The sequence below is a fragment of the Tetrao urogallus genome (genome assembly GCF_951394365.1).
Source record: "Tetrao urogallus genome assembly, chromosome: 1".
Lineage (NCBI taxonomy): Eukaryota > Metazoa > Chordata > Aves > Galliformes > Phasianidae > Tetrao > Tetrao urogallus.
Window position 1 is genome coordinate 57,701,744 of NC_136813.1, and position 22,196 is coordinate 57,723,939.

The window sequence follows — 22,196 nt, forward strand, 5'->3', positions numbered from 1 at the left end:
CACAGTCAAACACATCACAAAACTGAAAATCAGCATAATGAAATGCTGGATAGGTTCATAATGAGGACAAGAGGTCTGTGTCCTGATCCGTTGGCTTTAACAAAAGCTCTTTTCAAATAGAACAAGTACATATAGAAAAAATAACCTTTTTATTTTCTTGTTAAAAAAGGAAATGGTGCTTTCTGAAACAAAAGATGTGATTTTTTCGACACAAATATAAGTTACAGTGGAGAGAGCTTACAAAGCTTCAAATAAAAATGGCATTTGTTTGAAAGGATGACTTAAGGATAATTCTAACAGTTTCAAGAAGCCCATTTACTCTGATAATTCTATAAACATTAGTGTAAAAAAAAAAAAAAAAAAAAAAAAGAACCAAAATCCACAAACCTACTTTTTTGCTTCCTGTTATATAGTGTCACACAATCACATGACTGAAAACATGTTGTCTGCAGAAATGGTGGACACCTACTACACACAATTTGGTTTTATTATGTCAACACTGACTGCCTTGTCCAACAAGAGGTTCAACATCCTTCGGATACCGAGGTGCAGTCCTTAGCAGCTATTTCACATATGTGAGCTTCGTCTGCCTCTAGTGCCCAAAGACACACGAAGCCTTGGTTCTCTTGCTTTATAATGCTCATTGAAGTCCAGTCTAAAGCTAAGAAATCGAAGGCTTTCATCAGAACTGGTTGTCAGCAAGACCAAGAACTGCTGGACGATTCCCTAAATGAGAAAAAAAGAAAGAATCAAGAAACAGCTAAGAAAGCAACAGTAGTATGCTTCACACAGGTATTCTAGGTGGTGTCTAAGCCTGACAACAAGGTTTATTCAACAGAGGGAATCCAGGAAAAGACAAGCACAAGAATTTATATTCAAATGTTAGCAGATGAGTTATACACGGGACTTACTCTTTCTACAAAAAGCCCACAGCTTGCTTTTACCTTCAAATTTCTGCCACTGACACTTCAAAATTTTCAGTGCATATAGCTCAGCCTTTCAAACAGACCATCCCCTTGCCCAGCTAGGACTGTCCATCTGTCCTAAGGCTTCAGAGGCTGCAGAGAAGCATTCCTGTGTGCCTGCTCTCCCAGGGCAGCCCCGCTACACTTAGGGTAATTCAGGACAAGGTGACCTTAATGTTTGTTTTTATGTTCTATGTGCAATACAGACTAGAACAGCTATAAACCATTGCTTATTCCAAACATACTATTTGATATTTGGAACAGCAAAAGATCTGCAAAGTAGGGCAGCCAGGGCTGCAGACTCAGTGACTAGACTGTGTATTGGAAGCAGTTTTGACTTGGGACTTGCAATTAGGAAGCTGGAGGCACATTTCTGGCCAAGGGGCTGCAGGAGCTCCACAGCATACAGGAAAACACAGAGCTTTGGGAGGATGGGAAAACTCCCATCAAGAGCTCATTCCTGATCTCCATTAAATACTAATATGCACATGCCTATGAGCAGGCACCTCTCATTTACCTTCCTAAATACTTCCAATGACAACTACGGATGGCCAGAGAGGTCCTTGCACGAGAAATCTGTGGTAGGGCTGACAGGAATACAGCCCAAGCTGACAAAGCTACGCTGCCTTCTTGTAGCACACTGCTGACTTGTAGCAGTCCTGCAAAGCACACAAACTATGATCTATTCACAGCTTACAGCTCTTAAGTTATCTGACTCTATTTTTCTCTGGAAGGGAGAAGTACAATACTTGGATGCAGGAGGCAAAATCCTCCCAGATTTGAAGTTCTCCTATCAAAGCCCAGGATCTCTACAGCCTTCAAAAAAAGAGACACCAATATTTGCTATACTGAGCACAGTATTCTGCTTTCCTTAAAATCTGCATGTGAAATCAACACTCAACATCACTTCATCCAGGACAGCAATAGTGCAGGAAGAAAGCAAACTCTGCAGCTTTAATTCAAACTTGGCATCAATATCATTAAAAAAATCTTATTTTCAGGTATGCCAAAGATGATATTCAAGAAAAGTTAAAGGCAGACTATACTACACCAAGAATTTCTCATATGTGAAAGGCGAGAGTGGAGTTTGGGGTAGGATTCTGGGTTTTCTGTGCTCTGACTCTGAAAGTTTGCTGTGGCACATAATGCTGTGCTCCCTTTTTCACTGCTTTCTGAACACTCTCCCCAAAATGTATCAGCTCATTTTCCTGGGAAATGGGAGCTCCAGTAGGAGATATAACATACTAAGACAAAGCCAGAATAATTCACATCACATCTGTGCTGTCTATTAAGGAATGGTGAACGCAGGCATCTAAGTACAACAAAGAAATAAAGACCTAGATCCACAAACAAAAGTTACCCTGTATGTGAAATTGATTTCTACACATTGTAATTAATGACCCATATTAAAATATATATATATATATATATAAATATACACATATCTAAAGGATACCTGGTAAAAGTGAGTGAGTATTCGGAGCTGTGAGCACATTTTGGGTATTGAGTCTTGAAATTCTTTTATCCTTTTCTTCTCTTCTTCTTCTTCTGATGCAGTTACACCCCATTTGCCCTACACAGAGATAAAATGAGTAAGAATTCAATTGTCACGTGATAGAAGTTGTAGCTCTGTCCACCTTCTGCTGGGCTGAACTACCATGTTCACATGGTCAAATGCAGCCAAAGAAAGCCAAACATGGGCCTTCTAAGGCTGAAATTATCAGTCCTCTCCGTGGTTCTACAGCACATGAAAACATTCAAGGTGTGCTATTACATGATTTTTTACAATGGCAATTTAGAGAAGCTCTTCTCACATTCTTCACAGAAAGACTTTTATTACCAAGGAAGTCTGAGATCAGCAAAGCAGTTGAGTCTTGTACCAGCACTGCACATCCCACGTGCCAGTATGCAGGCATTATTTGCAAGAAGATTCAGAATATTCAAGGCTCTACCATTTCCTTCACCTAAAACATCCCCAAATGCCTTGTCCTTCCAAGCCCAGTACAAACTCCATCCACTCAGAGATTTGAGTAAGACACAAATGAAACGTCATTTGGAGGTTTTGTTTAAACTCACTACCTACTGCTGATGAGTTTCACATGCATCTCAATACATTCTTCATTTCTTTTGTAGCTGTAGCTGAAGTAAAAATCCTCCATACCAGACAATAATTAGATATTATTCAACTAGTTTTCATATTTTAGTAATGTTCTTACTGTACCTCAAGCTCACGCTGCTTCTTCCTCTCTTCAAATTGCAATCTTAGTTGCAACTCTTCCAGAGCAGCTCTGTACATTGCATCTTGGGCATTCTGAAGCTCAATGATCTGATCAAAAACAGCTCGAAGTTGGTTGAGAAGTACCTGTGAGACAGTTAAGTAACAAAACAATGAAAGAGTATTACAGTAAAAGCACTTCATTTACTAGCACTCTTGAGAACGTAAGTAAATTAAATCTTCCCATGTTTAGCTGAAGAAACTGCTTTGCAAAGTTCCCAGTCAATTGCTGCATAACAACTTTGCTTCTCAGGACTATAAGCAACTGGCCCACTTTGCAAAAGTTTTATAACCAGCACCTATTAGTGTGTGCAAGGAGCAGCCTCCTACAACAAGGTCTTATTTGAGAGGGAGAAAACTGACTTTTCTCCTTGGTCCTGGAATGTAAGAGAAGGTGGTTCGAAATTCATAAGATAAGCTCACAGTTACAATTTAATGCAAAGGAGAAGACTTACCCTGGAATCACTATCCAGCAAGCACCGAGCTATGATTGTGTCCAGAAAAACTTCATGAGCTGCAATGATGTGATCTAAGTCCTGCGCTTGTTGGACCTTGTTCCAGAGTTCATCCCACGAGCATTCAAGCACCTGGAGTACAATGATTCAGGATTGGGCTGTTTTGATTTGCTAGATGACAAGCTCTTTGAAACTTAAGACACACAACACATACAGAATATTAAAAGTACTTCATTTTTAAGCAACATATTGGATGGATAGAGTATACCTCAAATGTAATGTAATACTGCATTTGATGAATGAAATGGACCATTTCTGATGCCAGAACGTGACACTGATGCAGCACCCCAGAAAGCTCTGTAAAGAAAAAATTCAAAGAGATGGCATGTTAAAGACCACAAGGACAAGCACAGCCATCAAACCAGCTCGGTAATCTTTTTTCTACCAAACTGAATACCTCATAAGACAGCCACTAGTCTTGGATGGCAGTAGCAACACTGGAAAAAAACAGCTGAACAAAGAACATTGCACAATTAGTTCCTCAAAAATGTTAGCTAAAGACACCAACTGCACGCTCAGACAGCACTGGAAATTCGCAGACTATCACAACTGAGACCCTTTTAGTCCTTAGAGGCAAAAATACAGCATGTTCCATGCTCTCTTTTGGCTGAAAAATCTAAGGCCACAGATCTGCAGTTCATCTGGGACCTCTTGTACCTCCTGCCACTGGTCTTCATACTACAGGTGGCATATTTTGTACTACCACATTGAGAAGAGAAAAGAGGGGGACTGCAACAGGAGTAGGGAATCTGTGGCTCTAGTAGTCCAGGCCTATTCACCCAGAGCATTTGTCTAAGACAGAGAAGGGTACCATTAAGATTATCATCAACTGCAAAAACCCTCTAGAATGGAGGATTCTTCTGTCTGGAATCAAGCAGATCCAAACAGAGGAAGTCATTTCTAAAACGCTGCCAAAGCTATGAGGCTCCAACACACAAGAAATTCTGCATTTTCCTATCTACAATGTTACAGACCCATCTAATGATCTCATTGACAGCACAACAAGGTATTCTGTTCATTTTCTATGCCTTTGTAGGAAGACTCTTTCATACATATATTGCATCTTCTTTAAATAGGGTCAATTAAATAAATAAATAAATAAATAAAAAATGCCAGGACTGGTTAAACAACAGGAACTGCCCAACATGCCTATGTGAGTTGCATACATCTATATTTTTTATCCAATTTCCTGATAAGGAAAAAGCAAGACTGGCACTACAGTTTAATAGTGGTCCTTGAAAGCATTAAAAACCCTGGCTGTTAGGGAATGCTGAGCAAAGCTATCCTACAAAGTCAGTGCTACCATATGGTGGCTGAAAAACAAAGACCCTCCTACAGGCACTTCTATCAATTACTGTCTTCCAGTTGCTGCTCTGTGTCTAGAAGGGTAAGGTACTGTTCTGGAGGAAGAGAAAGAAAATGAAGCAAGTTCTGCTTCTTCTTTGCAAATCAGTGCTGTGGCAGTCTCTCCACGTATTGCACATATTGGAAGAAAAATCTACCCACAGCTTCCAACTTAGACATGTCAGAGAATGAGAAAGCCTCCAGACCCTTCAGGCAGAAGGCAGATATTTGTAAAACACACACTCCTCTGTCAGAGCATTACACTCAAATGCAACACTGAGCTCCATCTGCTAGCAATAGCTGTAACATCTTGGGTAGCATTTTAAATGCAAAGCATTACCTAAAAAGTAGCCAGATCTAAAGGTGACAACCTGTTACGATTTAATCTATAGAATGGTCCACAAAAAAAGCATAAGAAAGCTCTCCCAGGTATGTCTTCTGAGAGCAGAAAATATGTAGCCGTAGGAGATGGTTTCAGCCTGAAGACCTTCAAGTGATGAGAATGAAACCACACCCTATTCTCAAAGGGAACATAAGGAGAGAACACAATACACCACAGGTTTTAAGTCAAACAAGGACTTCTTTAGTATAAAGGAGCAACAGTAAAGTAAATCTAAGGTTTACTCACAGAAAGGAAACTTAGTAATTCTGACCATAGTCCAGAGATCAGCCCTGCAAGCTGATCTTTACAAGAGCTCCCGAGCCCAAGGTACCTGCTTCCACTCACCAAACAGTTCCCAATTACAAAAGTATTTCTGTAAACACTACTATGCCACAAAGAACTGTAACCCCCAATAGCTTTTTTTTTTTTTTTTAAAACAGAGAAAATATAGTTAGGTCAGAAGTCAACCTTGAGCCAGTACAGATGCTCAAACAATTCTATATTCTCTACAGAAAAACACAATCAAAAGTTCCCAAGCACAAAGAGCCACTACACTTAACAGCTTTCCTGTTGCTGCTCAAACACCTGCTTCTCTTATCTTAGTGTCTTCTGTTCTTAGCTAAACAAAAGAAAAAGAAATAAATAATGGTAAAACTAGTAAATTTGGAAGTGTGTATGTGGAAGACTTAGTACTCCCAGCACAAGACAAAGGGAAGTAGAGGGTACAGATCAAGGAAGGGAGGGAAGATCAAGGAAGATGAATAAAAGGAGATGAAAGAGTAACGGTCTCTTTCCAGAGACATGGGATGTTTCATTTCCTCATTGCTACAAAAACCCATAATCTAGGACTAGGTTAAACAAGTAGGAAACTTCCATACACAATAAAGCTATTTCATCTTCACTCCCTATCATTAAACAGTCAATCAAAACCAGCAACAAAATACAAACTTCATGTGTCACAACTGATTTTTTTGGCCATTTAAAAATCAGTTACAGTAATCTAAACCCAGTTTATGAGCATGTCATCCATTCAGACCTCTCACCTGGCATACTTTTCAAAAGCTTTGCATTGCACATGTGTCCTTTCCATATATCAGTAAGAATGTACTCCATTCGCTTCGCTCTCCAAAGGAAATTAAATACTCTTAAATAGTGGCTCATGCACTCACGTGTAAACACCTACAAAACAAAGTATCAGTATAGATTTAACAGATCTCATGTGTTCTGAAGGACCAATAACATCTTCCCAGTTCATCTATTCTGACCCATGCAGTTCATTGTAAAATATCAGCAGAACAAAAAAAGCCCTTGGGAAAATGCTCCTTCAAGAACTGAGCTGAGCTCTCCAGCATTCAAATAAGCACCAAGCACTGCTAACAGCAGAGCTGCAGCACTCCATGGTCGAGCACTCTGGAGTATGTTCCACAGTACACTTCAACTGTGTCTTCTTACAGCAATGTCACTTTTAATTTCTTCCTAATTTAATACAAAAAAGATTCCTGCATTATCAGTATTTCCACACGGTATTTCTTAAGAAGACTGAAGAAAAATGGAATAAAAATGCACTAAAGTTTATTTGTTCTGCATAAAAGAGTCTTCTATTTAAGTACACTGAAATAAATGTAAATAATTCTCAGAACTGCCTTAATGCTTTTGCCAGTTCCAATTCACTGTACAAATGTATTTGTTGTTCTAGCAGATTGGAAACTGAAAAAGCTTGAACCTGCAATTGCTTCTTGAGAGGTTTTCCTCACTTCCAATCTCATGTGCATAGAAGGGTAAGAAAGGGTGAACAAGAAAAAACCTTAAACATTTTGCTTTTCAAACTACATACGTATGTAACAATTCCTTCATGTTTTGGTGTTTCAACATTTTTACAGAGACTAAATGCATTCTGATCAATACTGCTATTGATTCTATCAACACAATTATTTCCTCAGTATTTTTGTGAGCACTACCTATCAAATTTAATTTAGTTAGTACAAGTAAGTTCTCCTCAGATACACTCTCCAGTTCCTTGCAAATTATCTCAGAGTAGCTGCTACAGTCTCATAATAATGGTCTACGAGGAGCAGCACTTTATTTATTAAGTATCTGCCAAAATCTCTGCTAGAACAAATGAACTACTCATTTTCAGTAATTAATGTTTTGGATGTAATTTTTCAGCACTCACTGTTAATTTATAAGAACTGAGGTTTTGGCTCAACTGTTAGATACATCCTTGATGCTGAAAAAAAAAAAAAAAAGGAGTCTCTCTGATCGTACACTCCAGAGTAAGAAGGTTATTTCAATAACAAAATGTTTAGCAATCTAGCTCAGCATCTGAGACATGTTCACAACCAGCAATATATGACATTACCGTTGCTATTGGTCCGTCAACATGATAGTCCAAACTGAAGACATCCCACCCAGTGTCCCCAGGAGATACCTGAATTGAAAAGATGTGTAAACTTGAGTGCTAATCAGAGTATGCTAGTGCAGAAGAGCTGCTGCTTCTTCTCTTATGATGAAATACAAAAAGCTGATATGAAAAAGCAAGCAACCACAACAATATGTGACACAGGAGTTCATTGTCAAGAGTAGTAGATTAAGCCAAAATTAACCTATGTTTTACACAATGGCAGGATTCACCTCACCCAGTTGCTGATGTTCATGCTGCCAGTGTTTTTCCACTGAAAATATTAAAATAAATGAAGAGGAGACTTCTCAGGCAGGACTTTGCCTTAAGAACAGGCTTACTTCAGTTGCCTGAGTTCAGACAGTTCCCACCTCTGGGGCTGGAACCTCCTCATCAACTCAAGTTTCTTAGTAGAGGTATCCTTCACAAAATGCACTTGCATTTCTCCACCCTTCATGACTACTGGTGAGAGAAAAAAAAAAAAAAACACCACCCCAAGATTCTTTTAAGAGCAGTATCAGCAAGAGCTGCTTGCAGAACCCCAAATCAGGGCCATCTGCATCTATTACTTGACCCAAATACTTGACCTTGTTTTGTCAGTGAAATGGCTGTGCAAACACAATTCAAAATATAAATAGACAAGAGGCAGGAGATGGGAAGAGAAGGCTTAAGTGAGGTTTGCATATTTCAAAGTGGACTTCAATGGAAAAAGGGGAGGACAAAATAAATACTATGTGTATGTATCAAAATTTTGTTTCATGTAGATGCCTGCGTACACAAACACTGTATGTATTTTTATTCACTTCTGTTTCAGGTCAGAGTCACCATAATGCAACAAACCTCCAGAAGTCGAACATCCAATCGTTTGAGAATCTCAGGATTATCGAACTGTGCATTAGTTGCCCTCACTGCTGTTTCAAGAATTCCTGTTAGGTTATGCTGGTACAAGGTTGTGGCTGGTCGTGCAAGCTCAGGTCTGAAAGTTAAGAAACAAAAAAGTCATGGCAGACTTCATAGATAGCCTGTAGAAGCAACTGGTTCTAACTGCAGCATGCAGTGAAATACTTTCCTGAAAATTCGACACCTCTTATGTTACTCTTCTAGTCTTAAACACAAAGAAAATCAATGAGCAAAATATTTATAACTGTTTATATATGTGCAGCTATACATCTGAGCATCAGCACGAGGAGTAAGATTATCCTGCTTCAATGCCAGTCATTTCAAATTACTAGCACTGCTATAAGAACGATTAAGAAATCTCAGTTGCATTTGTATCTAAAATGAGGCAGATTAACTCATCAACACATCAAACCACAAAAGCTGTTTCACTGTTTTGAGACACTTACTGATAGGCACCTCATGGGCTTCGAACTGCTGACAGAAGAACTCAAACCCACTCCCTCTGTGCAACCTTCCAAGGACAGCAACACACAAGCTTTGCAAACCTCTCCCCCATGATCAGTGCTGGAAAGCCCCTCTCTATTTCTGTCTCAAATGTAATACTGACTCTCATGCACCAATCTTGTTCTGCTTCACAGTATTTTCCACATAAAAAAGCAAGGTTATGTACAAAGAAGTTGATGAAAGCTTTATTAGAAAGCCTGCCTTTCAGAACAAAGGAAAGCTTTGTTAAGGATATTTCTGGTAAACTAAGTAGCACCTGCTTGTAAAAACAGCCAGCTTGCAAATTCACTTTATGAACTTCTAGGTACTCTTGAATGCTTAAAACAGAGATTGGTGAGGCACCAATTAAATAAAATAGAAAGGAATTAAGGATGTTTTGGACCAAATGCATCCAAAATATAGAAGACTAACACTCAGAACAGTACTAACTAGAGGTGTCAGGAGCTCCAGAAACTGAACTTTGTTGCTTAAACTTGCTGACAGGAGCAAGCAAAGTATAAACATCCCTGGGCCTCTCACAGGCTCAATGAAAAGCATAGCTTTTCAAGACACTATAAAATAATACTGAATGTACTTCCTACCTTCAGCCCTCAGGGTGAAAATAGGATTTCAAAGTTGTTCAGGTAAACCTTTGAGTAATAATTCAAGCATCATCTTCTGACAGCAAAATAGTACCAATCATGAACACTTGGGAGCATCAGAAATTCACCATAATTACCCTTCTTATTCTTACTTGAGCAAATCCATTAAATGTCTGATAAAGTCTCCTTGACCAAGTAGTAAGTAACGCCTCATGGCCTGCATGTGCTCCAGTAGATTGTACTTCCTATTGAGAACATCCAACAAGTATTTGCTGGTCTCAAAATAAGCTGCATCAATTTTCTCTTGAAATGCATTTTCCAGATCCGTGAACAAATCAGCAGCTAAAAAACAATAAATTAGAATTAAATTTGTATTTTTCCAAAAAAATGAGGCAAACAAGCTTTGAAATTGAAATGTACAAGCAGAGGAATTGCTATTTATTTTGATCCACTATATTACGCATTAGGTATAGCCAAAGCGAAAGCAAGTCTAAAGCAGCCCATACTTCAACAATATTACTTTTAGCATGTACCCAGCCTGTACCTTCCAAGCTCATGTTACATTATCACTACTACACAGAAAGTGAATTTTCCTTTAAGTTTGTTGGAGTATGGCAGTTTACAGAATGAAATCATTTGAAGGAGATCAAAAAGTACAGATTGGGAAAATCTCTGTTGGGGACGGATCTAAATTAGGAGTCACATTTAAGGGTAGAAGAAAAAAACATTCAAAGAATCAGTCAGAACATCCAACAGAAAAGAGTTTCCACAGATACATCAGAACACGAGATGAGGGAATATGCTTGCATTATCTGGCGGACAGTCAGAAACATTTTGCTTTCTTCTCCACATTTAATGTACAGCAATTCGGGACGAGAAAGTAGGACATAAGCAGTGTATTTCACTCTTTTCTATAGCTATAAGCTTGTTAAGAAAGGGACTGCAATAAAGCTCCTATTAGATAGCAAAAGTAACATAGCTTCTTTCAGCAAAACTCCAAATAATGGATGATGAACTATCAGGCCTTACTCAGCATTAAAGGATACACTCCCATTTTTCATCAGTTTTTCATTCTACAGCAGCTGCTCTAAAAGGTAGAGACCAGAGGTCCAGGTATCAAAACAGCACACTGCCTGTTCAAGAATTAGTTCCAATCCGCGCTGCAGATAGGAAAAGTTAGAACCAAGTTTCACATGCTGCTCTGCTGAGATTCAGCCTCAACTACTAAACTGCTTCTAAGCTTAGTAAACAAAAAAATGATTCTAACAAAGAATTCACTCTTTAATGAGGCAAACTTCACAAAGTCCTATCACCTTCTGCAAGAGTAGACAGTGATAGGACAAGGAGGAATGGTTTTAAGCTCAAGGAGGGAAGGTTTAGATCGGATGTCAGGGGGAAGTCCTTGACACAGAGAGTGGTGAGGTGCTGGAGTAGGCTGCCCAGAGAAGCTGTGGATATTCCATCCCTGGAGGCATTCAAGACAAGGTTGGATGGCGCCCTGGGCAGCCTGGTCTAATACCAGATCTGGAGGTTGGTGGCCCTGCCTGCTGCAGGGAGTTGGAACATGATGATCCTTGGGGTCCCTTCCAACCCAAACCATTCTTTGATTCCTTGTCTCTGAGTCTGTTTCAATGGCACACTGAGGTTTCCAAACTCTCAGTAACCTATAAAGCTCTCCAAAGGATACCAAGTACAAACATATGTAAAGAATTCACAGATATTTGCAAAAGACATCACTATGCTCAAAATGAAAATCATAACTCTAACCTTTTTGTAAAGAATAAGCTACCACAGAATAACCATAAATACCATATACATTAAAACTGAAATCTCTTCTAAATAGCAAGAAATAGTAATAAATACTCCGAGGAAGTTCTGAAATTAACCTTAAGTTGGCTTAACGGTCAACAGCAGGCAAACCAATATTAAAGTCTTCAAAAACAATTTTACTAGCATCCCACATATAATGGATTTTTAAACTTTTTTTAAATCACAGAATTAATTTATTATTATTATTATTATTATTATTATTATGGAATTATGTGATGTGTATTTGATGAGAAGTCTCAATTCTCATAGCAACACTCAAGAATATGCCTGCTCTCATCCTACTCCTCCAACTTAAAGTCAGCTGAAAGCAGGCTGATCATGCCTGGATTCATTCAGAAGCTCAGTACATTGAAAACCATTCAGCAAACCCATCAAATTAAGAAAATTATATACAGGCAATCTCCATACCTGTTCTGCAAAATGTAATTAACCAGTTAAAAAAAAAAAAAACCAACCCTGCAATTTAAAGGTGGAACTTTTGTACCCCTTTCCATCTCATTATCTAAAGTGCGAATTTATAGTCTAAGCCACATACTGCATAGAGCTCAGTTGAAAGGGAAGTTGACCAACACTGATACCCTACCACCCTTTGAAGATTCTGCAGATTTAGCCACAGCAATCATCTTTGTGGATGGAGTTTGATCATGACAAACTTGATGCAAGAAGTTTATGGATTTTCCTATTAGGAGGACCTAAAAACAAGAGATTATTATTAATTCAATAGTTACTTGCATGTTAGGTAAAAGTTAACAAAAAGTCCACCTGCAATCACCACAACAATAATTTATCGTCATCTTTCTTCACTCTTAGCTTCGCAATCTCCACCACAGCAACCCAGAACTCCAGTGACACTCAAAATCTCTTTAAACAAAGACTACTAGTTAGAAAATTGAAAAAAAAAATCCAACAAAACACAACAACAAAAACCCCGAAACAGTCCTTAGTCCTCTTTAGTACATAATTCTAGTAATTTAGTTATTTTTAAGATGAATACCTACTGCTAACTTTGGTCTCCATTTTCTTAATAACTATCTAAATAGCAGCACAGGCCAACAAATCATCGCAAGATTGATTTTTAAATATATACCTTTTTTGATTGCTCCATTGTAATAAAAGAAGGGATCATTGATTTCCTCAAAGTGTACTTGTCATGCCACAACCGGTCAGTTTTGACTGTAGGATCTGAAGCTACAAAGAACTGTAGATTGAAATAAATATTAAAATCAAAAGAAGAATGTGAGCCATAGAATAACTACAGGATTTCTAGAGGAACTCTGCAACCATCAGCTGTTCCATCCCATCTGACAAAGCAAAGATACTTGAGGCTAGAGATAACAAGAGGTACTTTAAGTAGAATATTCATTCTAAACAGTTACAAAGAACTCTGCATACATTACTACTGCTCCTAAACAGGAGGATACAGAGATGATGCTTTGATCAGAAGAGAGAATTTATCATTATTCCATTATTCTGCATCTATAAATAGATCCAGGATACGATTTATTGAAGACAACACATTGTACCACTGTAACCTCAGGACATCATTCTAATACTGAATTCATTAAGCAGAGTCACATTTCATGTTGTAACTTATACATTACTTACTTAATATGTTTACATCACAATTTACTTCTTCAGTTCTCCTCTTCCTACAGGCTTCCATAAAGCAAACGAACAAAGATAATGTATTTCTTATATATTACCTCATGGTATGTATCCTCCAGCTCTCCATCATAAATCCATCGATAAAGAAAATTCAGTACAGGATGGGAGACCAGGCCAAGAATGTGCTGAACCAGAGATCTCATGTAGGGATCTCCTGTTTTAGTATAGGCATGAACGGCTGAAGCTAGTTCACCACCTTTTCTTCCTGTAAGTTCATAGGGAAAAGGAACAGAACTGTATGAAGGAATTGAAATACTCCATAAATAAATTCAGCAGCCATCAATTTTAAGTAGTCTCATGTCACTGAGAGCTTATTGAACACACTTCTAAAATGTACAGAAAGTAAATTTTTTAGTGTTGACTAGGAATGCTTAGGTTTTAAGGCATGAATCATTAATCTCACCGAAGTATTAAGATGTGGCATTCTGTCTGGTATATAGTAGCTTGCAGTAATGTAAAATTTACAGAATCAGATCACCCACAAAGGTTGACTTGATGCTTCCTTTCTTTCCAACCACACCAGTCAGAAGAGTGTTGGAGAAGCTATAGTATTTATTTTCTTTCTATCTTGTACTTGTCTCTCTCAGCTGTTCTGTGTGCATATACAAACACAAATGTATCTTTTCTGCTTCGCAGTTACAGTCTCCTCCACGGTTCCCTTTATAGGTGTCATAACCCGTCATCCTCCAATTGAAAAGTAAGAAGTTGCCAGAAAAAATATATCAAATAAAACATGTCTAGCACTTGTTTTGCTGTTACACTGCATAGTTTAAAATGTCCTTGCACTACAGGCCTAGGTTGGTTAGTGACCAAGTTTTGATCAACTTCAACACCATTCCCCAGCTCTTCCTTGTGGATCACTACCACATACTTCTTTCAGATTTGGTAAGTTTGGCTGTTTTGCATCAACCTGCAGACAAGTTGCAAATTGCTCCCATACACCAGCTTGCATAGAAAAATACTCATACCCAGTGAAAAGGCTGAGTTAGTCATTTTGTAGTGTTAGGGCAATAAAGGAAATATATTTCACAAACAGTGTGAAAGGTATGTCCCTAAAATTTGAAGGATATTTTAAACATGTCCTAGTTTAATAAAAATGTTTCCAACAAACAAACAAAACACCCACCAATATGTTTAAGTGCATCTATTCATCAGTTTTCTGCTTAAAGTACCAAAAGAGATACTCCAGAAGATGAGCTACTTAAAATGTTCAGAAAAATATAACAGCAATATTAGTGATACCCACAGTTAGCAAGCACAACCACTCAGAAGTTAAATAACTTTCCCAAAAGTGTTAGATGAACATTAAACAGACCTTGACAGTGATCAACAAGTGCTGCAAGGGTCTTTAACCTTATTTTAGGATCATATGTCCAGACGAGAAGACGACGAAGTGTTAAGCTGCTCTCAAGTCCCAGATTTACACCCTGATCATCTTCCAATTGGAGCTGATCAAATAAGAAATAGACAGATGTATCAAGGAACAAAACTGGCAAGCACTGAAGCATGAAATGGTGTTTCATAGTTTTTGTTCTGTAATTAGCATTTTACTAATAAAAGCTCAGAGAATAGAGTAGGGAAAGCAGAAAAAAGTTCACTGTGACAGCATTTGCCTTCCCAAGCACACTGAGCCCTGCTTTCCAGGAAGAGACTGGACATCTGCCTGCTGATGGAAAGTAGTGGATGAATTATTCCTTTTGCTTTGCTTCTGCACAAAGCTTCTGCTTTCCCTGTCAAACCATTATTAATTCAATTATGTTTTTGCCATGCTTCCATTTTCTCCCCACCTTCCAAGAAACAAGACTGAGTGAGAAGCAGGATAAGAGCTTGGCTACTCCCTGTGGTCAACCCAAGTGAGTGGCACTAGAACCTTCCTTTTTCTATCATATGCACCTCCTCCCACCAAAGCCATCACTTATTTGAAAGCAGGAAAGGTAAAGAGGTTTGAAAGCTTTATTTCAAAGAAATCAAATATTTTCCTGGTGAAAAAAGCTACAGCAAACAAACAAAAAAAAAAATCCAAGTTATTGTGGACAGAACAGGAAATAATTACTAAAAGATTAACAGGATAGCAGCTAGGAAAAAATACAAGAAGTAATAATGACAAGCGTTCAAAAGTTATAAATGTTAAAGAACTGTCCTTGTTCCCAGAAAGAACATTTTTCTCCTTTCTCAAAGATGTGCCATGCCATTTGGGATTTGAATGACAGAAACATCACATAAGATGAAACTGACAAAAGCGAAGCAAAAAGGGACAGGGGCTTAGGAACACCTGTTACATTTCTTGCTCACAAAAAGCATCAAATTTCTGAGTGAAAAACATTTATGAATATCTACATCCAAAGAGTAAGTAATGTGCAAGTTACAGAGTATTGCATCTACTTTCAATAGCATCTGTTGTACATCCTTCCTGCTCTAAAAAAGATACCTACACGCACCTTTAGGAGTTGCTTTGTTTTAGAGTATCTGAATGAGCTAAGAATCATTTAGTTTACCTGAGAATGCAAAACAGACAGAAGTCGGTAGTATTCTTTGAGTTCCTGATGTAAGGCTGCACAAAAACTCTGTAAGAGAAAGAAAAGGAAAAACTGTCAGGAAACATCTTTCTGGTTTAATGTAGACGGCCTTTTTTATCCTACCATCGCTCTGTGGAATGTGGTTAAAAGTTTCCTTAAAGGAACTGAGCTAAAAGTTTCACCACATATGCTGAGTCTTAGAAAACTGGCCTACATGTGAGTGCTTCCACTAGAGACGTGCAGTTCCTTTTCCAAGAACAAAGTCAGATGACAACATGCCTGTATTATCATGGCAGTGACAACATTAACCATTACCATAGGGAGTGCAAAGCAAAACTTAACCCAGAAGATTTTTTTTTAATTATAAAAGAGGCATTGTGTAATGAAGAGTAGAATTTCAATTTCAAAAAGGCCTCTAATAAAGGAACACAGAATGTGTATTGTATAGATTATGGCATAAACAAGAAAACACAATAGTCATAAAGGAATACTCCCATTAAGTGCTGCTGTATTGAGTAATCCAAGTTTCTGTCCTTTTACCCATTGACAGCTATAGATGATTTTTCCCTTCACATAAAGGAAATGATTAATACTGAGAATACACAAAGAAACTTGAAGAAAGTGCAAAAGTTAATAGGTCAGAACTAAAGAAAAGAATGTTCTCTGTATAACAATTCTAAGCATAGAGACTTTGGGTTACTGAAATATAAATATATAAAGATTATTTTAAGATAGTTCTTGAAGGAATACTCATTTAGTAATGGATAATGCCCCACACTTTGGGAGTCTCAGGTATTGCGTTTGTTATTTTTGTTCTTCACCTGGCCTGTAAACTGAAAACATCAGTGCAACGTTTTCTAAAACTGAAGTAACAATACAACTCAATTCTGTACCAAGCTGAAAAATTTGGACTGAAAAATTTGGAAAAAACCAAGCAAACAAACAAAAAAAAAAAGGATGCTCTTGATATTTTAACAATTGAGAATTACTCATTTTAAGTAATGTGAAAAAAGAAAAAAGAACAAAACCACCTCACATGAACCCAAGAGCTGCAAGTAAAATATTCATTCATTAAAACATGTATAATGCATAGATCATTACTACAAGAAGAAGCAAAAAATAAATCTTTCCTGACAAAATGCCTACCTACTAAGACACTAAGAGTCCTAAGGAAATAAAATACAACGACCAAAAAAAACCAACAAACATGAATCTTGCTATTATATGCTTTATTGAAGAAAAAGCCTTCCCTTCTTCAGCTCTACTTTATCAGTTAGAAAGCAATACAAAATTCATTTTATTCCAAGGATACTGAAGGGCAAAATGAAACCCCCTTACGTGTAATTGCACTTTTCATTTCTTCTCACTTGCTTCTTCAGTACATTTTGAAACCTATTAAACCAGCATTTGTTAAGACAGAGGGCAGAGTAGAGCCTCCAATGAAACATCTGCACGCACTGCAAGCGCACACAAAAAGTGAAAACAGTATCAATGACTTTAAAGTCAAAATTCACATTCGGTGCCAATTTCAGCATTGAAAAACACAGATGTTTGTTTCCCAAAATGTCATGGAAAACTGGACACTGTCCTAGAATTAGGTTGTGGATGCCCCATCCCTGCAGGCATTCAAGGCCAGGCTGGATGTGGCTCTGGGCAGCCCGGTCTGGTGGTTTGCAACCCTGCACATAGCAGGGAGGTTGAAACTAGATGATCATTGTGGCTCTTTTCAACCCAGGCCATTCTATGATCCTGTGAATTCTGATTTAGTCCACAGCAAGACAGCTCAGGAAAGAGAGAGAATGCTTGCTGAAGAGAAAACATTTTAAATGCCTGCTAAAAAAATGGATATTTTTTTCAAATGGGCAAAATGTCAAAATACAAGGCAAGTTTCGTTTCAATGCCAATGATTTCTGAGGACTAACTAAAACTTACATATTAAGCAGCAAACACTGAAGTGCAGTATATAGATATACCTCTATTTCAATAACTGTTCTTCCTGATATTTTGTCTGGTAAAAACAGCCATCTCATTCTACGTACATCTTATCTTACATGTTGTTTAAACATGTGTTTAGACAAGCATTCTTTTAAAATAGTAAGCAAATGAAGCTTTGAAATGCACAAAGCATTCTTGTGCGTAAATTCTTAAAGCACAGTGTACAGCACCTGAAATTGTCAGCTATATTAGCAGTGAAGAACAACAGAATATATTTTTTGTCCAGATACTGACAGTAGGAGTAGAAATGTTTTTATTTGTATACTTATGCACTAAAAATGAGGTAAGTATTTGCCTCAAGCAAAATTAACAGCATTAGAACTATGCAGATTCATCTAGCTATCTGCACAGCCCTCTTCTGATTATCTGAAACTACATGTGGTAGCCAAGATACTGAACATTTATATTCATTGAAGAATTAAAGTTCTCCCCTTGCTGTAAGCTTATAGATTAAAGGCAGAGACAGGGAAAATAAGCATAAGTATGGACCTACTAGGTAAATAATTAAAAAATTCATCCATATAAAAGGTGGAGAGTCTGAAGGAAACGTATATACAGTAACTCTACTTTATAAAACATGGAAATCAGCACTGGATCACTAGAGAATATTTATTTGTAGCTAAAAGGATTACTCAGAGTAAGAGACAGAAGGGAACAGAATAAAACATTAGAATAGTAGGAAGCACTACAGTATCTCTACTGACCTCTTAAGAAAAATTAGATTGAAGGGAGAAGCACTTCAATTTCTTTGCAGATTAGGTAGGATGTAATGGCTAGAGGCAAGGACAACATTTCTGTCGACTCAGAAGGGATAATATCCAGTTTTACAGAGGAAGCAAGTGAGAGGAAACGAGAATGCCTTAGCAGTAAATGTGGTTTTGGGTATTACAGCAGCTGTGAAGTTACTGTAGACTACAAATCATGATGATGAAACCTATAAAAACAAAAATTGACATTCTTTTGATGTTGTATTCAAAAGAAAGGGCAGACGATAATGGGATATTTGCATTTTTATGTAGAGTTAATTAGTATTAACACATGACCGTCAACATCAGCTGGCAAGACAAGAGCGTCTCCTCATAGGTCACCTTAACAACTGAAAAAGTGATTAGTTCAGAAACACCATCATCTCATTTAAGCAATGTTTTTATTTGTAGACATGCATAAACACTTCAGTAAAAAAGTGAGATTTAAAAAAAAAAAAGTATTCTTTACAAGAAACCTTCCTGCAACATCCCTTTGCCTTCAGTCTTTGACCCACACCAACAGTGGCAGTCCATAAAATGAATAAATTGAAGGATGAATGATCCAAGCCATGAACTCTCTGAAATTTACCCATCATTCTAGTTTTGCATTTTACTCAGTAGTTTCTAAGGAAATAAGACCAAAATACTGTAGCAACATCTACTGTTTTCAGAGGACCTACCTGACCCACGAGTCCAAACGCACGATCCAAACTCCTTTGGTCTGTGTATTTTCTTATTTTATTATGTAGCCATCCCAACTCCGCGAGTCTGCTTGTGGTGTCTCTGAGAGATTTGGACAAGCTCACCTACAAAATTAACAGAAACAATACCTTGTAAGTTGAAGTCAAAGCATGCTAATCCATTTCTTCCCTAAAGTCTTTCTCATAAAACAAGCCAATTTTCAGGAATGCATAGTTTTAACTTTTACTGCAAGGACAGTACCAAAAACCAGACAATTGCGTAATCAGCATTAAGTAAATACACGTAACCTATGGAAAGGCAACAGCAACAAATAAATTACTGGCAACTTTGGGATCTTCCTTCTTGGGAATCTTAATCTTGCAGCATTCACACATTCTTTTTACATTCATCAATTATGACAGTAACAAAAAGGTGATCTAGTATCCTACTTCATCTTAACCTGAAAATCAAGAATAAAAATACTGGGTCTCCAAAAAAGCTGCCAGTGACTGAAACAAGTGTAGAAACCTAGAGAAAATAATTAGTTACTACTACATGTGAAACAAATCTTTAGTAGAATATAAATAATCCAGTGCCAGAGTAGGTATCAGAAACCAAAACTTACTGAATCAGAATTCCAAGTTTAAGTTAGATCCACCATTAACAGCTTTTACTCCATATTTCATCATGTGCATCTGGGCTCTTTTACATTGTTTCTACTTTTCTTTTACTAACTGTCTCACTTCATGTTGCAAGCTTGCTTTAGTTCCCTGCAGTCTATTTAACTACCACTATTCTTTCCTGAAACAATACAGTTCTTCCTTCAGTCACCATCACTAAGGGCACTTCCTTCTCCTCTCATTCTTGCTTGAGATGAGCTTCTACCCCATTGTGTCACGTTACCAAAGAACACATGTAATCAAGTTTTAAAAATTCTGACAAAAGAAAACAAGGAATATGACTTATCCATTAGGCCAAGAGGCAGAAATTGACTTTCACCCACAACACTTGGGCACACCTTATCTTAAAAAAGAATTTTGCCTTTGAGAGCCACCTGGAACAGTTCAAACACAAGCAAGGAAGAGCACTAACAAGCTAACAGACTGATGAACATCTAGCTCATTTATTAAGTGTCTTAGGTAGTAGTACAGAAACATGCTTTGAGAGAAAAATCAGCTACAAAATGAGATAGACAGCGTGGACTTGAACCAGGCAGCATCAGTTGATATTAAGATCAGAGTTCAGTCCTTAGCTTTCTTGTTTAGCCATGTAAACATGGCTTCAAGTGCTTGAACAATTTCTAAAGAATAAATTCAAGCCCAAACAAGTATGGTTCAACACACAAAGAAATGCTGCCCACAGCTACAACATGCAATAAGAACTATTTAGAATTCCACGAATTCTAAATTCAACAATTCTAACGAATGGTTGACAAACACTAAACACAATTACACATCCACAGAAATCAAATGAGGAACAAGCAAAATTGGCTTAGTGTTATTATATTTGCATCTGTTAGATCTAATCAGAAGCTTTCAGCTTATACAGTGCTGAATGTCATCAACAGATCTAATATTAAGGCTGACATTAGAAAACATTTGAGTAAGAATCAACAGCTTGGCAAGTATGTTACTGTCTGGAAAATGACTGCATGTTACAAGCATTTTTAAATAGAAGATTGCTTCCGTTCTCTGTTCAGACAGAATTGTGCAGCTATGGGAAAACTACATGTTTTGACTTTTTTTTTTTTCTTAACAAGTAGTCAACACAACTAGAGCAGGTACAACATTGCTGGTCCTTTCTCATCAGTAAGTACCAGCTGCAGCTCTATCTATTCAGTCTCCACTGTAGCTCAGTGTAAGTGCAACAAAGAAGAAGGAGGGAAGACAATTGATTCCACAATTAAAACAAAGACAGATAAAGACACAAAGCTCTAAGGAAGCAGCATTATTGACCACAAAGGACTCAAATAATCAAAATCCCAGATTTAACAGAATTAGGGGTTTGAAGTAGCACAGTTGTTTACCTCAAACTAGCCTATGCAACGTGGAATTCATGCAGAAAAGTTGTAAAATCCCTAGCACTAACTTTGTGATCAATCATTACATTTTCTCTATGTTCCTTTAAAAGAAAACCTGTTGCCCTATCTTTCCTTTGCCACATATAATCTAAATAAGATATGGAATATAATTATCACAGTGCGAGTGTTGAGGAATTAGACATTTTGCAGCATCTGCAGGTTTAAAACATGACATCCTTAATCAATTTATTAACACGATTTAAATGAATATAAGGTTTCCATTCCCACAAGCAGCCCTAAACGTCATTACAAACCTATGGGAGGAACAATGAGATATGTCATTTTTTGCTATTATTACAGAGAAAAAAAAAAAGACAGTTCTGATATCATCAACATTAACATAAGTCTACTGTGCTGTTGGACATGAAACGGCCCAAAAGTAGTTCCCAACACTTTTACAATCGTATTGTATGTACTCTTAATGCTAGTGAGATTCGGAGACATTGTCCTTCCATTTGAACAAGAACATAAGAAGCAATTAGTGAGCTGAAATTGAACTGTGATGCAGTACCCTCTAAACACTGAATAAGATGTTAAAGCAGCTAGAGCCAACTGCATGACCTCATCTGAACCCCCGTAACTTGCAACCAAGTCCATAAGGTCAAGTGGCTGCCTAGCATCCATTCTGTATCATAGCTGTTAGTCTTAGACCAACAAAAATGTGGTCAAAAGCCTGCATCTACTTTACATTAATTTTTTTATACACAGAGGAGGGCAAATGATGGCAGAAGTCCTCAAATAAAGCTGTGACTTAGGAGTCTTTGTACTGGCTTAATATTTTGGGTCTAAATTGGTAGTTAGAAATTGTTGGCCTGATAC

At 37.5% G+C, this 22,196-nt stretch overlaps 1 protein-coding gene across 1 annotated transcript in view; it reads right to left on the reverse strand.

Moving 5' to 3' along the window:
- Positions 1-567: 567 nt before the first annotated feature.
- TUBGCP3 (tubulin gamma complex component 3) overlaps positions 568-22,196 on the reverse strand; it is a gene marked incomplete at both ends in the record, with an annotated part of 44,936 nt that continues 23,307 nt past the window's right edge. The window contains 15 exons of the mRNA XM_079548694.1: positions 568-726; positions 2,422-2,538; positions 3,187-3,327; positions 3,696-3,827; positions 3,964-4,052; positions 6,525-6,660; positions 7,841-7,909; positions 8,720-8,855; positions 10,017-10,206; positions 12,278-12,386; positions 12,782-12,892; positions 13,398-13,564; positions 14,675-14,807; positions 15,855-15,923; positions 19,297-19,422. Coding sequence (XP_079404820.1) covers positions 568-726; positions 2,422-2,538; positions 3,187-3,327; positions 3,696-3,827; positions 3,964-4,052; positions 6,525-6,660; positions 7,841-7,909; positions 8,720-8,855; positions 10,017-10,206; positions 12,278-12,386; positions 12,782-12,892; positions 13,398-13,564; positions 14,675-14,807; positions 15,855-15,923; positions 19,297-19,422 — 1,884 coding nt within the window. The remainder of the gene's footprint in view (positions 727-2,421; positions 2,539-3,186; positions 3,328-3,695; positions 3,828-3,963; positions 4,053-6,524; positions 6,661-7,840; positions 7,910-8,719; positions 8,856-10,016; positions 10,207-12,277; positions 12,387-12,781; positions 12,893-13,397; positions 13,565-14,674; positions 14,808-15,854; positions 15,924-19,296; positions 19,423-22,196) is intronic.